General features: G+C 41.0%; 1 protein-coding gene across 1 annotated transcript in view; it reads right to left on the bottom strand.

Moving 5' to 3' along the window:
• ARL3 (ADP ribosylation factor like GTPase 3) overlaps nucleotides 1-19,694 on the bottom strand; it is a 32,380-nt gene extending 12,686 nt beyond the window's left edge. The window contains exons 1-3 of the mRNA XM_067709537.1: nucleotides 19,538-19,694; nucleotides 12,756-12,899; nucleotides 8,407-8,523 (exon numbers count right to left, since the gene is read on the bottom strand). Coding sequence (XP_067565638.1) covers nucleotides 8,407-8,523; nucleotides 12,756-12,899; nucleotides 19,538-19,540 — 264 coding nt within the window. The 5' untranslated portion in view covers nucleotides 19,541-19,694. The remainder of the gene's footprint in view (nucleotides 1-8,406; nucleotides 8,524-12,755; nucleotides 12,900-19,537) is intronic.
• Between the last annotated feature and the right edge of the window lie 24 nt (nucleotides 19,695-19,718).

Here is a 19,718-nt window from a genome sequence, read left to right as displayed (position 1 = left end):
ATGAATACCCAATGCAGCCAAAAATAAATAAGTAAATTAAAAAAAAAAGAAAACCAGAGATATCATTTTGTAGTCATTAAAAAAAATCATCAGTGTATTAAATGTTCTCCCAGTTGCTAATCTTAAAAATTATCAAAATTTCAAACTTTCTTTAAAGAAATTAGAATTGTTACTAAACTAATGGTATAATGGAAACGCTCTTTTGAAAGAACATATCATTGAAAAACAACAATGAAAAGCAATCTTGAATTCCCACCTTTATGTGCCTTAAAATTCTGTTCTACTCTGAAAACTTGCTCTCTTTTGAAAGGAAAAAAACCCCAACAATTAAAATTCCTTTGCTTAAGTTAATGCACTCTCATTTACAGTCACTAGTGCTGGGACTTCCCTGGAGGTCCAGTGGTTAAGACTCAGCGCTTCCTCGGCCCGGGGCAGGGTGCAGGGGGCACAGGTTCGATCCCTGGTCAGGAACTAAGATACCGCATGCCACGCAGCACGGCCAAAAATAAATAAATAAATAAACAAACAAACAAATAAATTTAGAGTCACTAGTGCTAAATATGATACCAGGGACCACCTCACCTGTGTTTCCTTCATGGAGAATCATAGGAGAAAGGATGGATGTGTTTGGTCTCAGTATTTCTTTGTGGCCTTATTATTGTTATTGTTAATATTACTCTGACTCAATGCACACCACAGAGACACAAAATTCGATACTGTCTGATAAGTCAGAACATGGTGGTAGCTTAGTTTTCCACTGGTGGGTCTCACATTATATAGTAGCAGGCATAGTATAAACACAGATGTAGAAAGAAGGAATGCAATGGAAGAGTGAACCTGAATACAAAGGACGGGATTAGAACTATTTGGTAGTCTATAGTGGATTAAGATGATCTTCACTCAGGCAAGACTGGGAGATGATGTGAGGGAGGGGAGAAGGGTCAGGTGATCCCTGGGAGGGTATTCTGGGCTCAGATTACAAAGCAGGAAAAAATGTGCTTGAGAACAAAGGGTATGAGTGAGAAGGTAAATGTAGAAGAGGCTGAGACAAGGCTGAGAATACAATTAAAGATAAAGTTAATGGGAATTGCCTGGCAGTCCAATGGTTAGGACTCGGCACTTTCACTGCCGGGTCCCGGGTTCAATCCCTGGTCGGGGAACTAGGATCCCATAAGCTGCGTGGCGCAGCCAAAAATAAAAAGAAAAGAAAAAGATACAGTTAAGAAATTGGTGTTTGATATGATGAAAAATAAACAGTTGGGAGAGAATAATTAGGAATGGAAAGATAGTTTTAATAGTAGACAAGAAAGATGATGATTGAAATACCAAAGAATCCAGAGGCTGAAAGTCAATAAGAAAGTTTTAACTTTTACTTTAGTTACTTGCTAAATGACTTGCTACTTATTGCTTTGACATTAAATTTCACAAGGAACATTTTCATTAAAAGAGTCAAAAGGGGGCTTTTCCTAAACTGTACATAAATTCTTCCTATCATTTAGTATTTTTCTCACATAACTTTTATAGAATTTGAAAATTATTGTAAAATAATTCCAGGAGGAAGGCTATAAAACAACTGCCCCATTTATTAAAAGGGCCAAGTGAAGAAGTCCTAAGCACAAACCAGTCTCTGGTGATCCCACAGATCTGTTTTTCTATGGTGGCACACGATTCTCCTGGTTACCCCCTCCCCAGCGCTGCCCAGTTTCTTCCTGCAAGTATCTGTTTGCTTGCGGTCAATAGCTAAGGATAAGGATAGCCTCTTTTTCTTCCTTTCTTTTTCTTGTTAATAACGTAAGTGTTAATCTAGTCATGCAAAAACCATTTTTTTAACTTTAATTTTTTAAAATTAATTTTTATTGGAGTACAGTTGCTTTACAATGTTGTGTTAGTTTCTACTGTACAGGAAAGTGAATCAGCTATACGTATACATATATCCCCTCTGTTTTTGGATTTCCTTCCCATTTAGGTCACCACAGAGCACTGAGTTCCCTGAGCTACAGAGTAAGTTCTCATTAGGTATCTATTTTATACATAGTATCAATAGTGTATATATGTCAATCCCAATCTCCCAATTCATCCCATCCCCGCCCCTTCCCCCCTTGGTGTAACTTTTTATTTTATATTGGAGTATAGTTGATTAACAATGTTGTGTTAGTTTCAGGTGTACAGCAAAGTGATTCAGTTATACATACACATGTATCTATTTGTTTTCAAATTCTTTTCCCATTTAGGTTGCTACATAATACTGAGCAAAAAAAAGAATCCAGAAACAGATTATCAAATAAAAAATACTCAGAAAGTATTAAAGAAAGTTAAATATAGTGCTTTTGACTGGTCTTAAAACATTATGGATCTTCAAAAATTAAGTTTCATAAACCTATTCTAAAATAAACTTATAATCCATGGCACTCAGAATGAGAATGATGCTTTAAGCAGAGCCAATTCACACCTTCATTGGCAACTGCTTGGAAATTTTTATTTGGTTGTGGGAGGAAGACCTAGAGAAAAAGATTTTTTCTGGATGGAAGTTCAGCCAATTTCGGATTATCCGGAGACTGATTATCCACCATGTGAATGAAGGCTCTTTGTTTCTCCTCTTGCTTCTGGTCCTCCTCCCTCCTGCTGCCACCTTTTGGCCATTTTATTGCTCTTAAGTATTTCTCCACCAGAGGGGTAGACGGAGACAGAAGAGATGACACTAAAAAGTGTGGCTTTTTATTGATAGCTTGAGCAAAAGTCTTAAGAGGAGGGTGAAACTGACAAGTAAGTTTTCTGGATGACCTGTTTTCAGTTATTTGTGCTCTAGTGGTACTGATGCTCAAGTGTGAGTGATATTATGGAGATAATATAAGAGATGGTTGTTTGAGCTCTGTCTCACTTGATGTCCTTTGGATATGGAAATGATGGCAAATTACCTTAAATTATGTTGTGTTTAGACACAAAACTAATTATGATAAAGTAAGTGAAGTTTGGTATTAATATTAATATATACCTTGAAAAAAATGATGTGTTTTTGTCTATCAAAAGGCTGTTATTTCCTGGCACAAGAGAAATGGAAGACATCCTATCCCCTCCCTTCTATCTTATCTCAGGATTAATTTCTTAGTCACTTCCCCCAAATTAATAAAGCTGAAGTCATGTTCTCAGTGTCATCATCCCTGAGAATAACTGCACTTTTAGGAGTTGCTCTGATTCTTTCAAACCTCTAGAGAAACATATAATTTAAAGTGGGGGTTGGTACTCTTTTTCTGTAAGGGGTCAGGTAGTAAATATTTTAGGTTTTGTGGCCCATACAATCTCTTTCACAGCTATTGAACTTTGCTGCTGTAGTGCAAAAGCAACCATAAAAAAATACATAAACAAATGGACGTGGCTGTGTTCCAACAGAATTTTATTTACGGACACTGAAATTTGAATTTCATATAATTTTCATGTGTCATGAAATCTTATTCTTCTTTTGATTTTTTGTTCAACCATTTAAAAATGTCAAAACCATTCTTAGCTCACGAGACACAATAACAGGAGGCAGGCTGGATCAGTTTGTCGACACCTGCTCTAAAGCAAGACTGTATTTTGGCACTCTAGAGAGAACTGAAAAGAATTAACCAGGCAACGAAATGCATCAAGCCTCAACCCTGCTCTTCTAGGCAGTGTGGAGTCTAGTGTAATAGGTCTTTTCAACCAACAGTGGAAGACTATTAAGTACAAACAAACTAATGTAACCCATCTACCACTGTCACTCCAAGCTGCTACAAAATGGGCAGATAGGGCTAAAAGCCCCAAGGCCTTAGAATCTAACCCTGGGTACTCAGCTGCTCCTCAAGACTTGTTTAATCTCAAATAGCATTGGAAAATGACAAAAGGTTTGACTCAATCCAAAATATTGTCTGATACTGGCAGCATAATATAGCTGGAGAAAGCTCCTCTAGGGTTACTGTGAACTTAGTTTTGCTGGATTGTCCAATAATTCCTAGGTGCTCTTAGCTAATGGGAAGTGTGGAATCCAGGGTCATATTACAACTACCTTGCAGTCTACCCTCAAGATGTTAGAGCTTATGTTTTAAAATTACCCTGATCTGTAGACCAGAAAGTTTCTGAGACCTCCTCATGGAGCCTTAAGGCATTAATGTCCTTATATACAGCTCTTTTTAAAGGAATTTATTTATTTATTTATTGTGGCTGTGCTGGGTCTTAGTTGTGGCACTCGGGATCTTATTGTGGCATGCGGGATCTTTTTTAGTTGCGGCATATGGACTTCTTAGTTGTGGCATGCGAACTCTTAGCTGCAGCACGCATGTGGGATCTAGTTCACCGACCAGGGATTGAACCTAGGCCCCCTGCATTGGAAGTGTGGAGTCTTACCCACTGGACCACCAGGGAAGTCCCTATATAGCCCTTATTTGGACATTTCTTTCAAAGTACCTAATCCAGTAGATGAACAGATAGAACTGTGATTTCTCTCAATTGCCTGCTTTTTCCCAACTCTTGCCTCAAAAAGTAAAGGAGAATCTATAGCCTTTTCTTCCCCCAGTTTTATTGTGATATAATTGACATACAGCACTGTTTAAGGTATATAGCATAATGATTTGGCTTGACTCTATAGGTTTTGTATATTAGCCTTATAGCCTGCAAATTTGCTGTAATCACTTATTAGTTCCAGGACTTTCCTTGTTGATTTTTGGGATTTGAAAGACTTTTTTTTTTTTTTGCGGTACACGGGCCTCTCACTGCTGTGGCCTCTCCCGTTGCGGTGCACAGGCTCCGGACGCGCAGGCTCAGCGGCCATGGCTCACGGGCCTAGCCGCTCCGCAGCATGTGGGATCTTCCCGGACCGGGGCATGAACCCGTGTCCCCTACATAGGCAGGCGGACCCTCAACCACTGCGCCACCAGGGAAGCCCTTGAAAGACTTTTAATGTTCAGTTTTTCTAACATGTAGTTTCATACAATTTAGAGACTCATCTCTACATTTCAAGGATTCGTGAGTGAAACAATATGATGGCTTGGATTTGCTTTAAAATACTTAAAAAAAAAAAAAGTAGTGGTAGGGGAGATGAAACAAGATTGCTAAAGCTGAAATTAAGGAAGCCAGATGATGGGTAGGTAACTAGGGTTTCATTACACTATTTTTTTGACCTCTACATAAATTTGAAAATTTCTAAAATTATATTTCAAAACCAGACACATTATTTGAGATTATAGAAGAAATTTCTGTATTAAAGGGAAAATTTTTCTTTTTTCCCAACATTTCTCTTCTGTTCTCCTAGAAGGTATATAATACATTTTGGAAGAATAACTGGTTGAATAGATGGATAAATGGATGGATGGATGTGTCTCATCTTTTTGTTCTCATCCATTTAAACCTTCAACCTGGCACAAGGAACATACGGGAACTTACCTTCACCATGGGCCAGAAACATTATGAGCCCTTGTGACGGCCATCTTGGTATCTCACATGTGTTTATTGATTTGATGATAGTACAATTTTATATTTTGGTATTATTCCCCATTTAAGAATCATGATAAATAAATTCACTACTTCTCATCAACCCTCTGTGAAGTAGATGTTCCACCCAGTTCATAGAATTAATAAGCCTCTGGACTTGACCACAATGATACAGAATCATAGAACCTTAGAGTTGGAAGGAAATTTAGAAGTTATAGAACTCCACATTCTACCTAATGTTGGAATCCATCTATAACAATTATCCATTTCATTTATTTGGTACTTTTGTAAGCACTGGGGATACAACAGTTAAAAAAAAAAAAAAAAGAAAAGAAAAGTTCCTGTATTCATGTAGCTTACATTACAGTGGAGGAGAAAGGTAATAAATAAAAGTATGTCTGAGGTGAGGGACTACACCATGAGAATATCTAAGAAAAAAGAATTCCAGCATTGTAAATAGTGATGACAAAGGCCCGGAGGTGGGAGCATGCCTGTGTTCCAGGAATGGCAAGGAGGCCAGTGTAGCTGGCACCAGGTGAGAAGGGCTTGGAAGAGGAGTCAGCAGGTAGGGGGCTTCGTGGACCACTGTAAGAACCTTGGCTTTAACTCTGAGCTGGGAAGCTTATGTTTTAACAGGATCAATATAGCTATAGCGTTGAGGAGAGACTTGAGGGAGGCAAGGCAGAAGTTAGGAGGCTAGTTAGAATGATACTGCAATAATCAATGCATGGGGGGCTTCCCTCGTGGTGCAGTGGTTAAGAATCCACCTGCCAATGCAGGGGACACGGGTTCAAGCCCTGGTCCGGGAAGATCCCACATGCCGTGGAGCAACTAAGCCCGTGTGCCACAACTGCTGAGCCTGCGCTCTAGAGCCTGCAAACCACAACCACTGAGCCTGCATGCCACAACTACTGAAGCCCGTGCGCCTAGAGTCTGTGCTCTGCAACAAGAGAAGCCACCGCAATGAGAAGCCCGTGTAGCCCCCGCTCGCTGCAACTAGAGAAAGCCCATGCGCAGCAATGAAGACCCAATGCAGCCAAATAAATAAATAAAAACAATAAATAAATTTAAAAAAATCAGTGCACGGTAGCAGTGGCGATGGAGAGAAGTGGGCAGATTCTAGAAATATTTTGAAAGTAGAATTGACGGGATTGGCTGATGGAGAAGATGTGGGGAGTGAAAAGGAGCCCAGGATGAGTCCAGTCCTTCTGGATGAATGGGACTGTCATTTACTGAGAAGACTGGAGAAGAAGATTTGGGCAGGGGTGGATGAAGATAGGAATTCGGTTTTGGACATGTTGAGGTTGAGGGGACTTACTAGCCACTGGTGTTCAGGTGTCAAATAGGCAACTGGCTGTATATGAAATTGAGTTCCAGGTTGGAGATAACAGTTTGGGATTCACCAGCATGTAGGTGGTGATTAACGCCTTGAAATTGGATGAGGTCATCTAAGCAGCGACTTAGAGAAGAAAAGCACAGGCCTGAACTCTGGGGCACTCCAACATTTGGAGGTTGGGAGATAAGAAAAAATAGCAATGGAGATTGAGGAGGAGTAGCCAGTGAGACAGGAGGAAAACCAAGATAGAATGGAATTCTGGAAGCCAAGGAAAGACAATGTTTCAAGGACAGCACGACGACCAACTCTGTTAAATGTGCTGACAGGTCAAGTGAGATGAGTAATGAAACCTGAACATGGGACTCGGCACTGTGGATTCTCGGTGAGACTGGAGGGTTCCGAGTGCCTGCGGGGAGAGGAAGTGAAGACAGAGAACACAGAAAATTCTTTTAAGGAGTTGTAAAGAGAGGCTGAGGAATGGGACAGTATCTAGAGGAGGATGTACAGGAAGCCAAGAGTTCTTTGTTTTAAACAAGAGCAACTACAGGATGTGTGCATGCTGATAGGAATGAGCAGGTAGAAAGAGACACCTAGGAAGCAGCAGCAGAGAGGGAAGCTGTCTGAGATGCAAGGTGAGTTCTACTGGCAATGAAGATATCGACGTGTTTTTGCAGCTTACTGTCTATGGTCATAGTTAAAGTAAATTCAAACTTTCAGTTAGAGGTTAACGGAGATATTATGCAACATTTTTTCCTATCCAAGTTCATGAAAGGTCCTGGTTTTACGGTACGACCATGAGTGAGTGGCTGAGGTGGGGCGGATGGCAAGCTCGCTGGAGGGGAGGTGAAGGAGCTGAGAGGCTGAGGGATTGGAGAAATCATGCACCTGGAGAGTAAAATCTCCAAGAATCCTAAAACAGTAGTCCTAGAGAACTTGGCAGTGAGCTGGGAGCTCAAGTCTCAGCCTCTGCCTGCGTGAATGCTGCCTGAGCCAGGAATCCCAGTGCAGAAGGAATCCCAGAAGCCTAAGGCGGCTTCTTCTACTTCTGGACAGTTACGATTATAGGAAACTTCTTCCTTATTCTGAGTTAAACCCTAATACTCCCCAAACTGCTCCTTGCCTGGTCCTCTAGAACTATTCACAATGAAGCCAATCTCTCAGACTTAAGATAGGTCCTGAAGCAACTAGAGACAGTTCCAAGCATTTTCTCTTTCAGGAAGGACATCGTCAGGTCTTTCAACCATTCCTCATACATCATGGTTTCCAGGACCTTCACTATCTTGGTTGCTCTCTTTGGGATATACCTGATTCGTTGATTTCCTTGGGTTGATGGAGTCAATGGCACAATCTTCTGACTTCTCTTCTGCTGTTCAAATCACTATGGTAATTAATAAATACTTTATTTGCCAAGGTGGGTGTGGGCACAACATTGTTACTGAGCAACAGAAAAACATCTTATATAAATTACACAAAGCTCCACAATCTGTCTGCTAGCTCTAAATTCATAGTGATGAAGAGCAATGTTACGGCAATGGAATTATTGACAAGAAAGACAATTATAGTGTAAATGTTAGTAAGACAGGGGAGAAGAGATTATGAATTGATGCATCAGAAGGAGTACTTACGAGAATATCAGTGTTTTCAAAATAATTCCTCCAGTATGGTCTGATTTTCCTCTGTCCACCAATGTCCCATACATTCAGTTTAAAACCTTGTGATTGTACACTTTTGATGTTAAAACCCTGAAACAAAAAATATCAAGTTTTACTAGGCTTTGAGATCAATTTCTGACAAAGTTACATTTACCAGCTATGTTATTTATTAATTCTGAGGTACTCTGCCAGACGTGACACAGATGATACTGAAAACAGTTTTCTCTGATGGGGAACAAAAATGTATTTACACGTGCTTCTGTCACTCAGGTTGGGGTCAGTGTTGATGATGTCATGCTGAGTGCACACATACATGGAACTGCTGAGGATGACTTGTTATGAGAACAGCTCTGGTAATCAACACAGACCCCCACCCATCCCATGAGTCCTCAGCATGGTGAAATTTAACAGGACATTACATGAAACTAACAAGAAAACAAAGCTGAATCTGCAGACTCAACACAACAGAACAAATGTTAAGTTTAAAAAGAGGCAAGGGGCTTCCCTGGTGGCGCAGTGGTTAAGAATCTGCCTGCCAATGCAGGGGACACGGGTTCGAGCCCTGGTCCAGGAAGATCCCACATGCCGCAGAGCAACTAAGCCCATTCGCCACAACTACTGAGCCTGTGCTCTAGAGCCCAGAGTCACAACTACTGAAGCCCACGTGCCTTGAGCCTGTGCTCCGCAACAAGGGAAGCCACTGCAATGAGAAGCCCACGCACCACAACAAAGAGTAGGCCCCGCTCGCCGCAACTAGAGAAGGCCCTCGTGCAGCAACGAAGACCCAATGCAGGCAAAAAAAAAAAGAGGCAAGAGCTACAATCTGGAAGACTGGATTCTTTAAGAGCAGCTCAAAATGAAAGAAATTGCCTCATATGCATTGATCAAGAAAAGGAAGGACCTGAACTCAGGACACGAAGCGGGAGGCTGGTTTGAAACTGGAGTAGCACCCCTCATACAGGTGGTGATGAAAACAAACAAGTGGGCATTTGAAACTGTTCTTTAACAGGTATCTCTGATGAACTTGAAAAGAAAGTGTTCATTTTCAGGACAGTGACTCAAGGTGGAACTTTGGGGAAGGTAAGCCAATCAGGGGCAGGAAGAAGGGTGAGCTGGGAGTTCATGTGCAGAGAAACAAATTAACAAGACCTTTGGGGTTCGAAGAGAAGGCATTTTATGAGCAAGATTTTAAAAAAATCTTCTTGAAAGAATGACATAATGAAATAAGGATTTGAAAAATCCCATCAACAGCCTGCTCCCACAGAAGTGACATTTCATCCAGAATCGCTGGAGTTAAGTGGGTCTGGGGATGCCTCCATGAACATTTGCTTCTTCTGGCAGCTCCCCAGCACTACTGCCTCACGCAGAAGGAGAAGGCACAGGGCAACAGTACGGGAACACTGCCACCCAATTTCCACTGAGGACAGTCACTAGAGGACAACAGGGGATGATGCTTACTACTGCTCCTCTAAAATGCCAATGACTGAATAAATTAGAAGTTTTAGAACTCCTAAGGGAAGTGGCTTAAGCTTATTGTAAAAGCGCACTTCATTCTGACTCATTCACAAAACCCCTTTTATGCGTTTAAAAATTCTACACTTAACTACAGTAGTAAATGTCAGACCCAGCAACAACAAATCCTTTCTGGGATGAGGGAATAAATAAGTGTAAATCCTAGAATTTGACCATATGTGTCAGCTGCCTTAAAAGTCTGTAAGTCACCAGACCCAACAAATCTACCAAGAAATTATTCTAAGGAAATAATAATGAATGGGTGCAAACATTTAGAGATGTGTACTGTATAAGTATTTACATACAGAACAACGTAGAAATATGTTCAAGATACGTTATTAAGTGGAAAAGATGATACAAAACAGTATACTCTGTATGAGCCATTTTTACTTTCTATTTTAAATATACCCACCATATATGGGCAAAGAAAAAAACTTGAAAGGATACATTCTCAAATGTTAACAGTGGTTACGTCTGACTGGGCATTACAGGTGATTTCTAGTTTCTCAATTTTACCTATTTATATGTTCTAAGTTTACTACAATGAGCATCTATCACTTTTTCTAATATAAAACAAAAACACAATAAAAGTGTGTTTTTAAAGATTAAATACGAAACCTTGACATAATAACAGAGTCACCTATAACATAACAAACAGAGCCTGAAAGTTAGAATTGGAGCTTTGGGTCCATAACTAGGATTTCATTTCCCTGCTCACAGTGTGGATGTCCTCATTCTAGTGGTGCTCTTGAGAGAGACAGCCTCTCACTAATGTGGAAAAAAACCCCTAGCCCTTCTTTTTCTGGCAGAAATCCTGACACACTAATATGTGTTTTCAGCCCTTCTAGGCTAGACTACTGTAATTTGCTCCTCCTCAGGCCATACATTAAATTTGTTCAGAAGCTGTAAAATTGCTCATTTGGTAGCAGTTGAAATGACTTTTCTGCAAAGAGCTGCGAATCAGTAAGACTCGCTGGCCGTGAAGTACACACACCAGCACAGCCATTCAAACCCGACACCAAGTTCTTATCACAGGACAGTGACAGAAAATGGTAAATAACTCTGGTTTTGCTAAAACCTCAAACGCTCAAACACTTAAAAAGTAAGACCAACAGGGCTGCCCCTAGTTAGGAAACCCAAAGGCCTGGCCAAAGGTCAAGCTCTCTCAGGATTTCCTGCAGGGAAGGAGGCCTAAAGAAACCCACTAAAGTTCTTCCAGGCAGGACTTGTCTCCAACATCCATGCTGGGAGCACCACCGTCCTTGTGCTTTGCTTGCTTAGCCCTACGAAAGAGGAGGGTTGATGAGGCTGGATTTAAAAATACAGGTAGGGCTTCCCTGGTGGTGCAGTGGTTAAGAATCCGCCTGCCAATGCAGGGGTCGTGGGTTCGAGCCCTGGTCCAGGAAGATCCCACATGCCGCGGAGCAACTAAGCCTGTGAGCCACAACTACTGAGCCTGTGCTCTAGAGTCCACAAGCCACAACTACTGAACCTGTGTGCCACAACTACTGAAGCCTACGCGCCTAGAGCCCGTGCTCCACAACAAGAGAAGCCACGGCAATGAGAAGCCTGTGCACCTCAACGAAGAGTAGCCCCCGCTCGCTGCAACTAGAGAAAGCCTGTGCGCAGCAACAAAGACCCAATGCAGCCAAAAATAAATAAATTTTTAAAAAAATAAATAAAAATACAGGTACAGATAATTAGGCTTCCCTGGCGGCGCAGTGGTTGAGAGTCCGCTTGCCGATGCAGGGGACATGGGTTCGTGCCCCAGTCCGGGAAGATCCCACATGCCGCGGAGCGGCTGGGCCCGTGAGCCATGGCCGCTGAGCCTGCGCGTCCGGAGCCTGTGCTCCACAACGGGAGAGGCCACAACAGTGAGAGGCCCGCGTACAGCAAAAAAAAAAAAAAAAAAAAAAAAAAATACAGGTAATTGTTTTTTTATTTAAAAAATTGAGGGACTTCCCTGGCAGTCCAGTGGTTAGGACTCCACGCTTCCACTGCAGGGGGCACAGCTTCCATCCCTGGTTGGGGAACTGAGATCCCGCATGCATGCCGTGTGGCGAGGGCCCCCAACCCCCATCAGCCCCCACCCCAAAAAATCTAAAAAGTTGAGGGAGTCCCCTGGTGGCCTAGTGGTTAGGATTCTGGACTTTCACTGCTATGGCCCCAGTTCAATCCCTGGTCAGGGAACTGAGATCCTGCAAGCCACATGGTGTGGCCAAAAAAAAAAAAAAAAAGACATATATTTGTATTTTTTAAGTCTGAAAAATACACACTAAAAGTGGTTTTTCTCACAGTACTGTTTTTTTTCCTTTATGCTCTCTCTGTATTTTTCTACATGTATTAATTTCAAAATCAGAGAAGATAAAGCTATTTCTAAAAAGGAATTACTTAGATCAGAGGGAAGTGATTGTATCTTGCTATGTATAGACATATAAATTTATATTATTTCTTTTTAAAAATTATTGTAAAATATATGTAACATAAAATTTACCTTTTTAACCATTTTTAAGTGTGCAGCTCAGTGGCATTAAGTACATTCACTCTTGTGCAACCATCACTGCCATCCATCCAGCCCCTGGGTAACCACTGCTCTCTCTCCTGTCTCTATGAATTTGACAACTCTAAGTATCTCACATAAATGGAATCTCTTGATATATTTTGAAATCTGAGATTATTTTAAAATTGTATAGACTTTTCTCAGTAACAAAATTTACAAATGGACAAAACTCTATCTCCCATTTGTCTTTCATATTGCTATTACCATCTTCCACATGTCACACAAGCATCGGGGGCAAGGCAGTGCTCACCTGTGTAGGTGTGATGTGGCTGATGTCTTCAGATGCCAGCTGCTTCAGAAGAGTGGTCTTACCAGCATTATCCAAGCCCAGGAGAAGGATTCTCACCTCCTGGTCTGGTGCACTTTTCAATTTGCGCAAAATTGAGAGTAAGCCCTTGAACAACCATGAAGAACAGAGATTACTTTGGAGGCACTGACTTTGATATTACTGGGTATCAGAATGCCTTCTCCTCCTTGAAAAAAGTTCTTGGTTGTGGAGCGCTTATAGTACTATTTTCCACTTTAATGTCATTTATTCCATTTGCTTATAAGTTTTGGCAGAAATACTTTAGTAAATTCAGCAACTTAATAAATAGCCTGGCTTATTCCTGCTCCTTCTATTAATCCAGCTTAACAGTCACCCCAAATCTCCTGGAAGTATGTACTACTAACCAACTCCCATTCCTGAAGCCCTTTATATATATATATATACCAGAGCACCCTACCAGAGCACCCATCATATCTGACTGTAGGGAACTGATTTTTGTATTTTTCTCCTTTATACTAGAGTGAAGTTTCTTGTGCGTAAGGACTATAGATAGCTTCCATCTCCCACAATGCCTGGCGCTTATTAGACACTATATGATAGCTGTTGAAATAAACAGAATTACCCACCCGAGTTAATGTAAGATTTAAGGTACTAAGGTACTATTCAAAAGGTTGTAGAAAATTGTACTTGGGCTCTCTTTTTAAGACTTTATTTTAGTTCTTGTTTAAGACTCCATCATTCAAAATACTCTATCATCTTCTAACTTTCACATGACTCTTACAGTATAGCTTCACGGTATAGATCATCTATGTTTTTCAGATGAAGAATCTAATACAACAGAGAAATTAGGGAATTGAAAGGTCATTCTGGAAGCAAAAAAACATTAAAGTTTAACCAGGGTATTTTTGACTAGTAATCTAATATTTCCGTTTCTTGTTGTTATTATTCTTTTAATGGATGGAAATAAGCCATGCTGCTTTTTAGCTAAGAACATAAGAAAAATCTTACAAGATAGTTATTTGTTCTGTCTTGCGGCTGACAATCATTTCCCAATGAGGCATGGTTACATCAAGAATCAAAGAATCCCAGAGTTTAAAGGGCATATAATCTAATCTCCCAGCCCAAGTGGAAATTCCTTCAAACTGAGTCTTAGAATTATATAAAATGGTTATGTTTTTTTATCCGCATCACACCAGGAAATAACTCAAACCAGTCTGTTCACTAAGATCAAATGATAATTCTGTGAAATAATTTTCAAGAGTTGAGACAATGATATGCAAATATGCATAATTATAAGAATTCCCTTCTGCTTCAGAGGCCCTTTGTTTACCCCTTTTAGTACTGTATTCACACTGACCACTTTAACCTCTCTATGCCTCAATTTCTGTCAGCAACAAAATGTAACGTTTAGTTTAAGACAGACAAATTCTATTCCAAAAGATTTGGAGAAGAGAGAATGAATAGATTTGAAACAAACAAACAAAAAAAGATTAAGCAAGTCTTTTTTTTTTTTATGGCATATTTTTTCTTTTGTTCTTTATCTTCTCCAGCCTTGAATTATTTGACACCATTCCTTTTTAAAACTCTGTTTATGAGCAATCTCCCTGGCTTCTATTAGCTACATTGCAATCACTCATTTATAATACCACCTTTCAGAACAGTTAAAATTAGAATTCTGAGCCCCTTAGGGGACTGGTGATATAAAAAGGCTAAGAACAGGCAAAACACATTGTACTACTCCTCCTGGGTTCCTGATTAGATGTCCTCATTATCCTTTCCAATAAAATGCTAAAACAACTGGAATTTATCACATTTGTACATTAAACAATGGTACAGGTTAAGAAAGTTCTTCTCATGCATCATTTACTAGTATAGACATTGTGAAAGAATCTGTTTTCTATAAAATATTTTCAAGGTTCAAAATAAATGTTTTAGGTTTTTCCTCATGTGTCTCTTTCAGAAAAAATCAGTATATATAAATACTGCTTTCTGCAGGCTGAGAGCTTCTACACACTCATTATATTTGAAATTGAATGATTTAAAAAACATAATTTCTATTCGTCTTAAAAGGAGAAAAGCAAAACACAGATGAGAAAGAAAACATTCTAACTAAACTTTATAAACCTAATAGTATAAAAAATAATACTTCTACATTTCCAATGAGCAATTTTCCTCATCAGGAAACAATAACTTCACATGTTGCACCTTGAAATGAAATTACAGAGAAATGGAAAGTTCAGCTCATATTTTCTTCCAGAGAAATAACAAATGGCATCTCAAGCATGGTCTAGGCAAGACAAATGCAAATACAGTACAGCATCACATTAACCCAACTCCTGAGGAGAGGGGATCACAGGATTATTAGCATTTGCTAAATAGGGAAGAGGATATTTATAGATATCAGGGTTCTGCCTGAAAGGTACAAAGTAAGCTGATTTAACAGGCTGGACAAAAGAGCAGAATAAGTCTACTCTATGCTTCTATCCATATATGTCTATAGTTAATGTCAAACGAAGGGAGACAGCCATTAGAAGTTAATTTTATTATGGGGCTGCGTTTTGCAGTATAAATACAAGGAAATGAATTTTTAGTGTATTTTTGGTCAACACATCCATTCATGCATTCATTTATATTAAACACCCATAATATGCTCCAAGTACAATGGTGAGCAAAGCAGATATGATCTCTGTGTAGGATGTGTACTCCTATGACATTAAATAGAGGCAACTTAAGAAACAAGAACTTTAGTTAATTGTGCATCGTGCGTTATCAGCATGCATGCACACTAGTTATCTGCACCCTGGTGGACAGAAGTGGTCTGACTCAGCCACAAAACTAAACAAACTTTTCTATAGGCAAATCATGACTAGACATGCTGTTGACTATGGACATTTTATCTGCCTCAAAATCAGCTTAAACTCAACTACCGGCAGAAACATGGTGCACTGACCTAAAATGATACAAACTAGGTCATTCAAAGAAACTAGGGTGTTGGAGAGGGAGAGAGGAATATGTTGGTATATGGAAAATATATGTGACTGGGAGGAGCAGCTAAAATTTAAGTATTAAAGGGCTTCCCTGGTGGCGCAGTGGTTGAGAGTCCGCCTGCCGATGCAGGGGACACGGGTTCGTGCCCCGGTCTGGGAAGATCCCACATGCCGCGGAGCGGCTGGGCCCGTGAGCCATGGCCACTGAGCCTGCGCGTCCGGAGCCTGTGCTCCGCAGCGGGAGAGGCCACAACAGTGAGAGGCCCGCGTACCGCAAAAAAAAAAGAAAATTAAGTATTAAAATTAGTAAACCAGCTGTCAGGTACATGCACTCCCCATACCTAGCTTAAATGGAACTGACTTCAATTTACTTTTACCTCACCAAAAAAACCTGGTGCTGCCCAGTAAGATGTTATTAATTTCCAGGAATTCGTATAGCTCTGTGTGTGTGTGTGTGTGTGTGTGTGTGTGTGTGTGTGTATGTTTACAGTTCAAGAAATCCACAAGAGAATCCTTTATTCTGTATGCAATGAATGGTCCATTCGAAAAGAAAAAACTTTCTAAGATGTTGCTTTTCCATTTATTGTTCAGAACATCATTTTTATACCTCTGCATTTCTTACTATTCAAAGCCAAGTCATGTGAGGTACAGGGAAGCAGCTGATTGATTTAAAGTTGGGTCATGTGATTTAAAAACGAGTGGCAGCTGATTGATTTAAATCTTGGTCATATGACCTGAGGAGGGGGTGCTAAAAACTGCTTTTTTATCTCTGGCTCAGAATATCATATTTATAGCTTGGTTTTTCTTATGATTTAGAAAACTTGAGTTGTCTCTCCTTGGAATCAGCAGGAGAAAAATACAGTATTTCAGGTTAATTCTTTCTTCTTTTTTTTTTACCTGCATATTCGTATAGCTTTTTTTTTTTTTTTTTTTTTGTGGTGCGCGGGCCTCTCACTGTTGTGGCCTCTCCCGTTGCGGAGCACAGGCTCCGGACGCGCAGGCTCAGCGGCCATGGCTCACGGGCCCAGCTGCTCCGTGGCATATGGGATCTTCCCAGACCGGGGCACGAACCCGTGTCCCCTGCATCGGCAGGCGGACTCTCAACCACTGCGCCACCAGGGAAGCCCCTCGTATAGCTTTGATAGGGAGAACCTCACCCAAATTTTGTCTTCTTTCTCCTTATATCTCTACTAAATAGATACAGTGTTTCCTGAGGAACAAAATACGGGCACCTCCTCAGGAAGAGTGGGTTCACACTTCATCAGAGTCCTAATGAAAAGAACATTATGGGCTTTAGAGTTTCATAGACTTTTATTCAGCTTCCCTATGTGTAACCTCCGGCACAGTTCCATCTAGAAAATGGGAACAGTATTTATATCTCAAGAAAAATGCTATGAAGATTAAGTGAGATGATGTATGTAAAGCATGCACATAGGGGCACTCAAAACAATAGTTGTGTTTATATTTTTCACTGACAATTTTTGACTGGAAAACATAATCTTGGGAACAATCTTCAAATGTTAAACATGCTAGATAACTACCACTAGGTTCATATATACAGAAATTGCTCCATAAATAATTCCTAAATGGAGGACTCATCTATTAAATAACAGTGATTAGTTATGCACAAAAATTACTGTCATCTTAGTATTTCACCAAGGACTTGGTATCCTAAGGCAGGGGTAAGACAACTGAACCTCTAGGGGTTCAGAGAAACCAATAATGGGTTTTTGTTGCAGTTCTCCAAATTAAAAAAAGAATAAATATGTATTAGTCATAGCTAAAGGACTAAAAAAATAAATAAACCTGGGACTCACTCTTTACTAGCACAGTTACCATGGGGGCTCATGGGATACCAGATGTGACACACTTAATCACACCACTGACCGTTTAAATTCCATGTTCCACTTACAGTTCTAAGAATAGCTCACACTTTTGGAGACGGAAAAAAAAATGCATTTTGGAAATCAGATAAAGAATCCTAAATAATTTGTCCTAATTTCTTATTGTTCATGGTAGGAAAAAAATAAAAAAGAAAATCTCTCTTGATCACTGAATACAACAGTCGTATACAACAGTGTTGTATACACTGTCAATTTGTTGTATACAGTGTCAATCTGCACCTGGAAACAGGACAGTGGTTAATTTATTGTGACTTGTAATTATAAATTAAACAATCATAAAAATTACACAGTCCACTACATTGATAAACAAACTGGGAAAAGTTAGCCAACTGTTTCTCATTTATGATGCAATCTCTTTCTCTCTTGGTTTAGCATGCCTTTTTCATTTCAATTCTAGTTATTTTCTGTGTAAATATTTATGTTTGTACTCATTTGTTGAGCAAAAGTTAGCCTTTAAATGGACAGCTCATGTATAAACGATTAATAAAAAGCAAACGTAAAGATCTGTTTAGCCTAAGGTTAACAAAACTGCAATGTAGCAAGTGTTGAAATATGATTGGCAACTTCCGATCAAATAATTCTACTTCTTTAGCGATCTGACAATGTTAAATCAATTGCAAAAATTTTTTCCTATCAAAATGTACTCATTGGATTATCTAACCAAATGTACATGTATGTTTTCCTTGTGAACATCTAGCTTTTTCTTACTTCATAAGTCAACAGAAGTGGTTCAACATTTCTAAAAGTCAAAAAGGGTCTAGAGTTGGGGCAGGGAAGTAACTATACGCTTGAGTGTTAGCTCTTTGCAGCTGGTAAGCCAACCAACCTGCTCTAAACGCTCCAAAATCAATTTTTTCTTTGACTAGTTCTAAAACCACTCAATTCCATTTTAACACCCTCCAACTAACTGCAGAGAAATCAACAAGGAACAGAGTGTCAAGAATCAAATATGTCACGTATCATAATTTACAATTTGGGAAAGATTTAATCTGGTTCGACAGAGAAAAGGCTTGCCCCAAGTGAATGGCCACCCTCCAGTTTTAATCTGCTCCAAACTGACATTAAGGCCTTTGGTTCTGGTGTGGTCAGATGCCAAGGAAGGTTGCAACAGGTCCGAAGGAAGTACTAAGGACCGGGCAGCAAATCTGCCTACACCGACATGGATTAAGTATTGAACGGGAAACTGGTCATCACCAACAACCAGACCTTGCAGAACCGTCAGCAAATAAATAACTCGGGACTGCAGAAGCGCGCCCGCCACGCAGACACCAAGACGGCGTAAAATCCACTAGGCATCCTTTCCAAGCGGCACCTCTTTGTGTCCTGGGATTTGCACCCTTCCCCCCAGAGGCCCGCACATCGCGAGGAAGAGGAGAGCTAGGCTACCATCTCCCCTGGTACCGCCGGCGCGACCTCAAAGACAGTAGCGCTGGCCCTCTCCCCGCTTCTGGCCGGGCACTGGCGAACCCCACTTTACTGCGGCACGGGGAGGCCGATTCCCCGGGAAGATCTAAGCCTGCGTGCAGAGGCTGCTCTCCGTAGCTCCTCGGATCCGCCCTCATCTCATCCCCAGAGTAATGATGGAGCCCTGGCTCCGTACCGGGACAACCACGCACCCTTCCACAGCCCCTTCCAGCCCCTTCCCCTAGTTTCGGACCGGTTGCAAGCCCCGCCTTCCTCCCCAGGCCCAGATCTCCCTCCAGGGCCCACACTCGGGGCTCTCCGCCGCCCCCCGAAACCAATCCAGGACCCAGACAGCAGGCTGAGCGTCAATCCATTCCCTCCTGTCTTTAAGCGCAGTGCCCTGCCTTGGGCCTGGGGAAGGGAGGCGGGTGACCGACCAGCTCCGGAGGGACCCAGGCCCCACACTCACCATCCTCCCGCCGAGTCCCTCCTCCTCCTCCTCCTCCTCCTGCCTCCCCCGTTACCAGGGGCAACTCCTGCGGCACCGCCCCCGACGTCCCCTGTACGCACAGCGGAGGAGCAAAGCAGCAGGACGGGGCGGGGTCCAGCTCCTCTTCCCAATGTGCGCAAGCGCGCCAATGTGCCCTCCC

This window comes from Pseudorca crassidens, chromosome 16 (genome assembly GCF_039906515.1).
Source record: "Pseudorca crassidens isolate mPseCra1 chromosome 16, mPseCra1.hap1, whole genome shotgun sequence".
NCBI lineage: Eukaryota > Metazoa > Chordata > Mammalia > Artiodactyla > Delphinidae > Pseudorca > Pseudorca crassidens.
The sequence above is the reverse complement of the archived record's forward strand: the minus strand, read 5'-3'. Positions and strand labels throughout refer to the sequence as shown.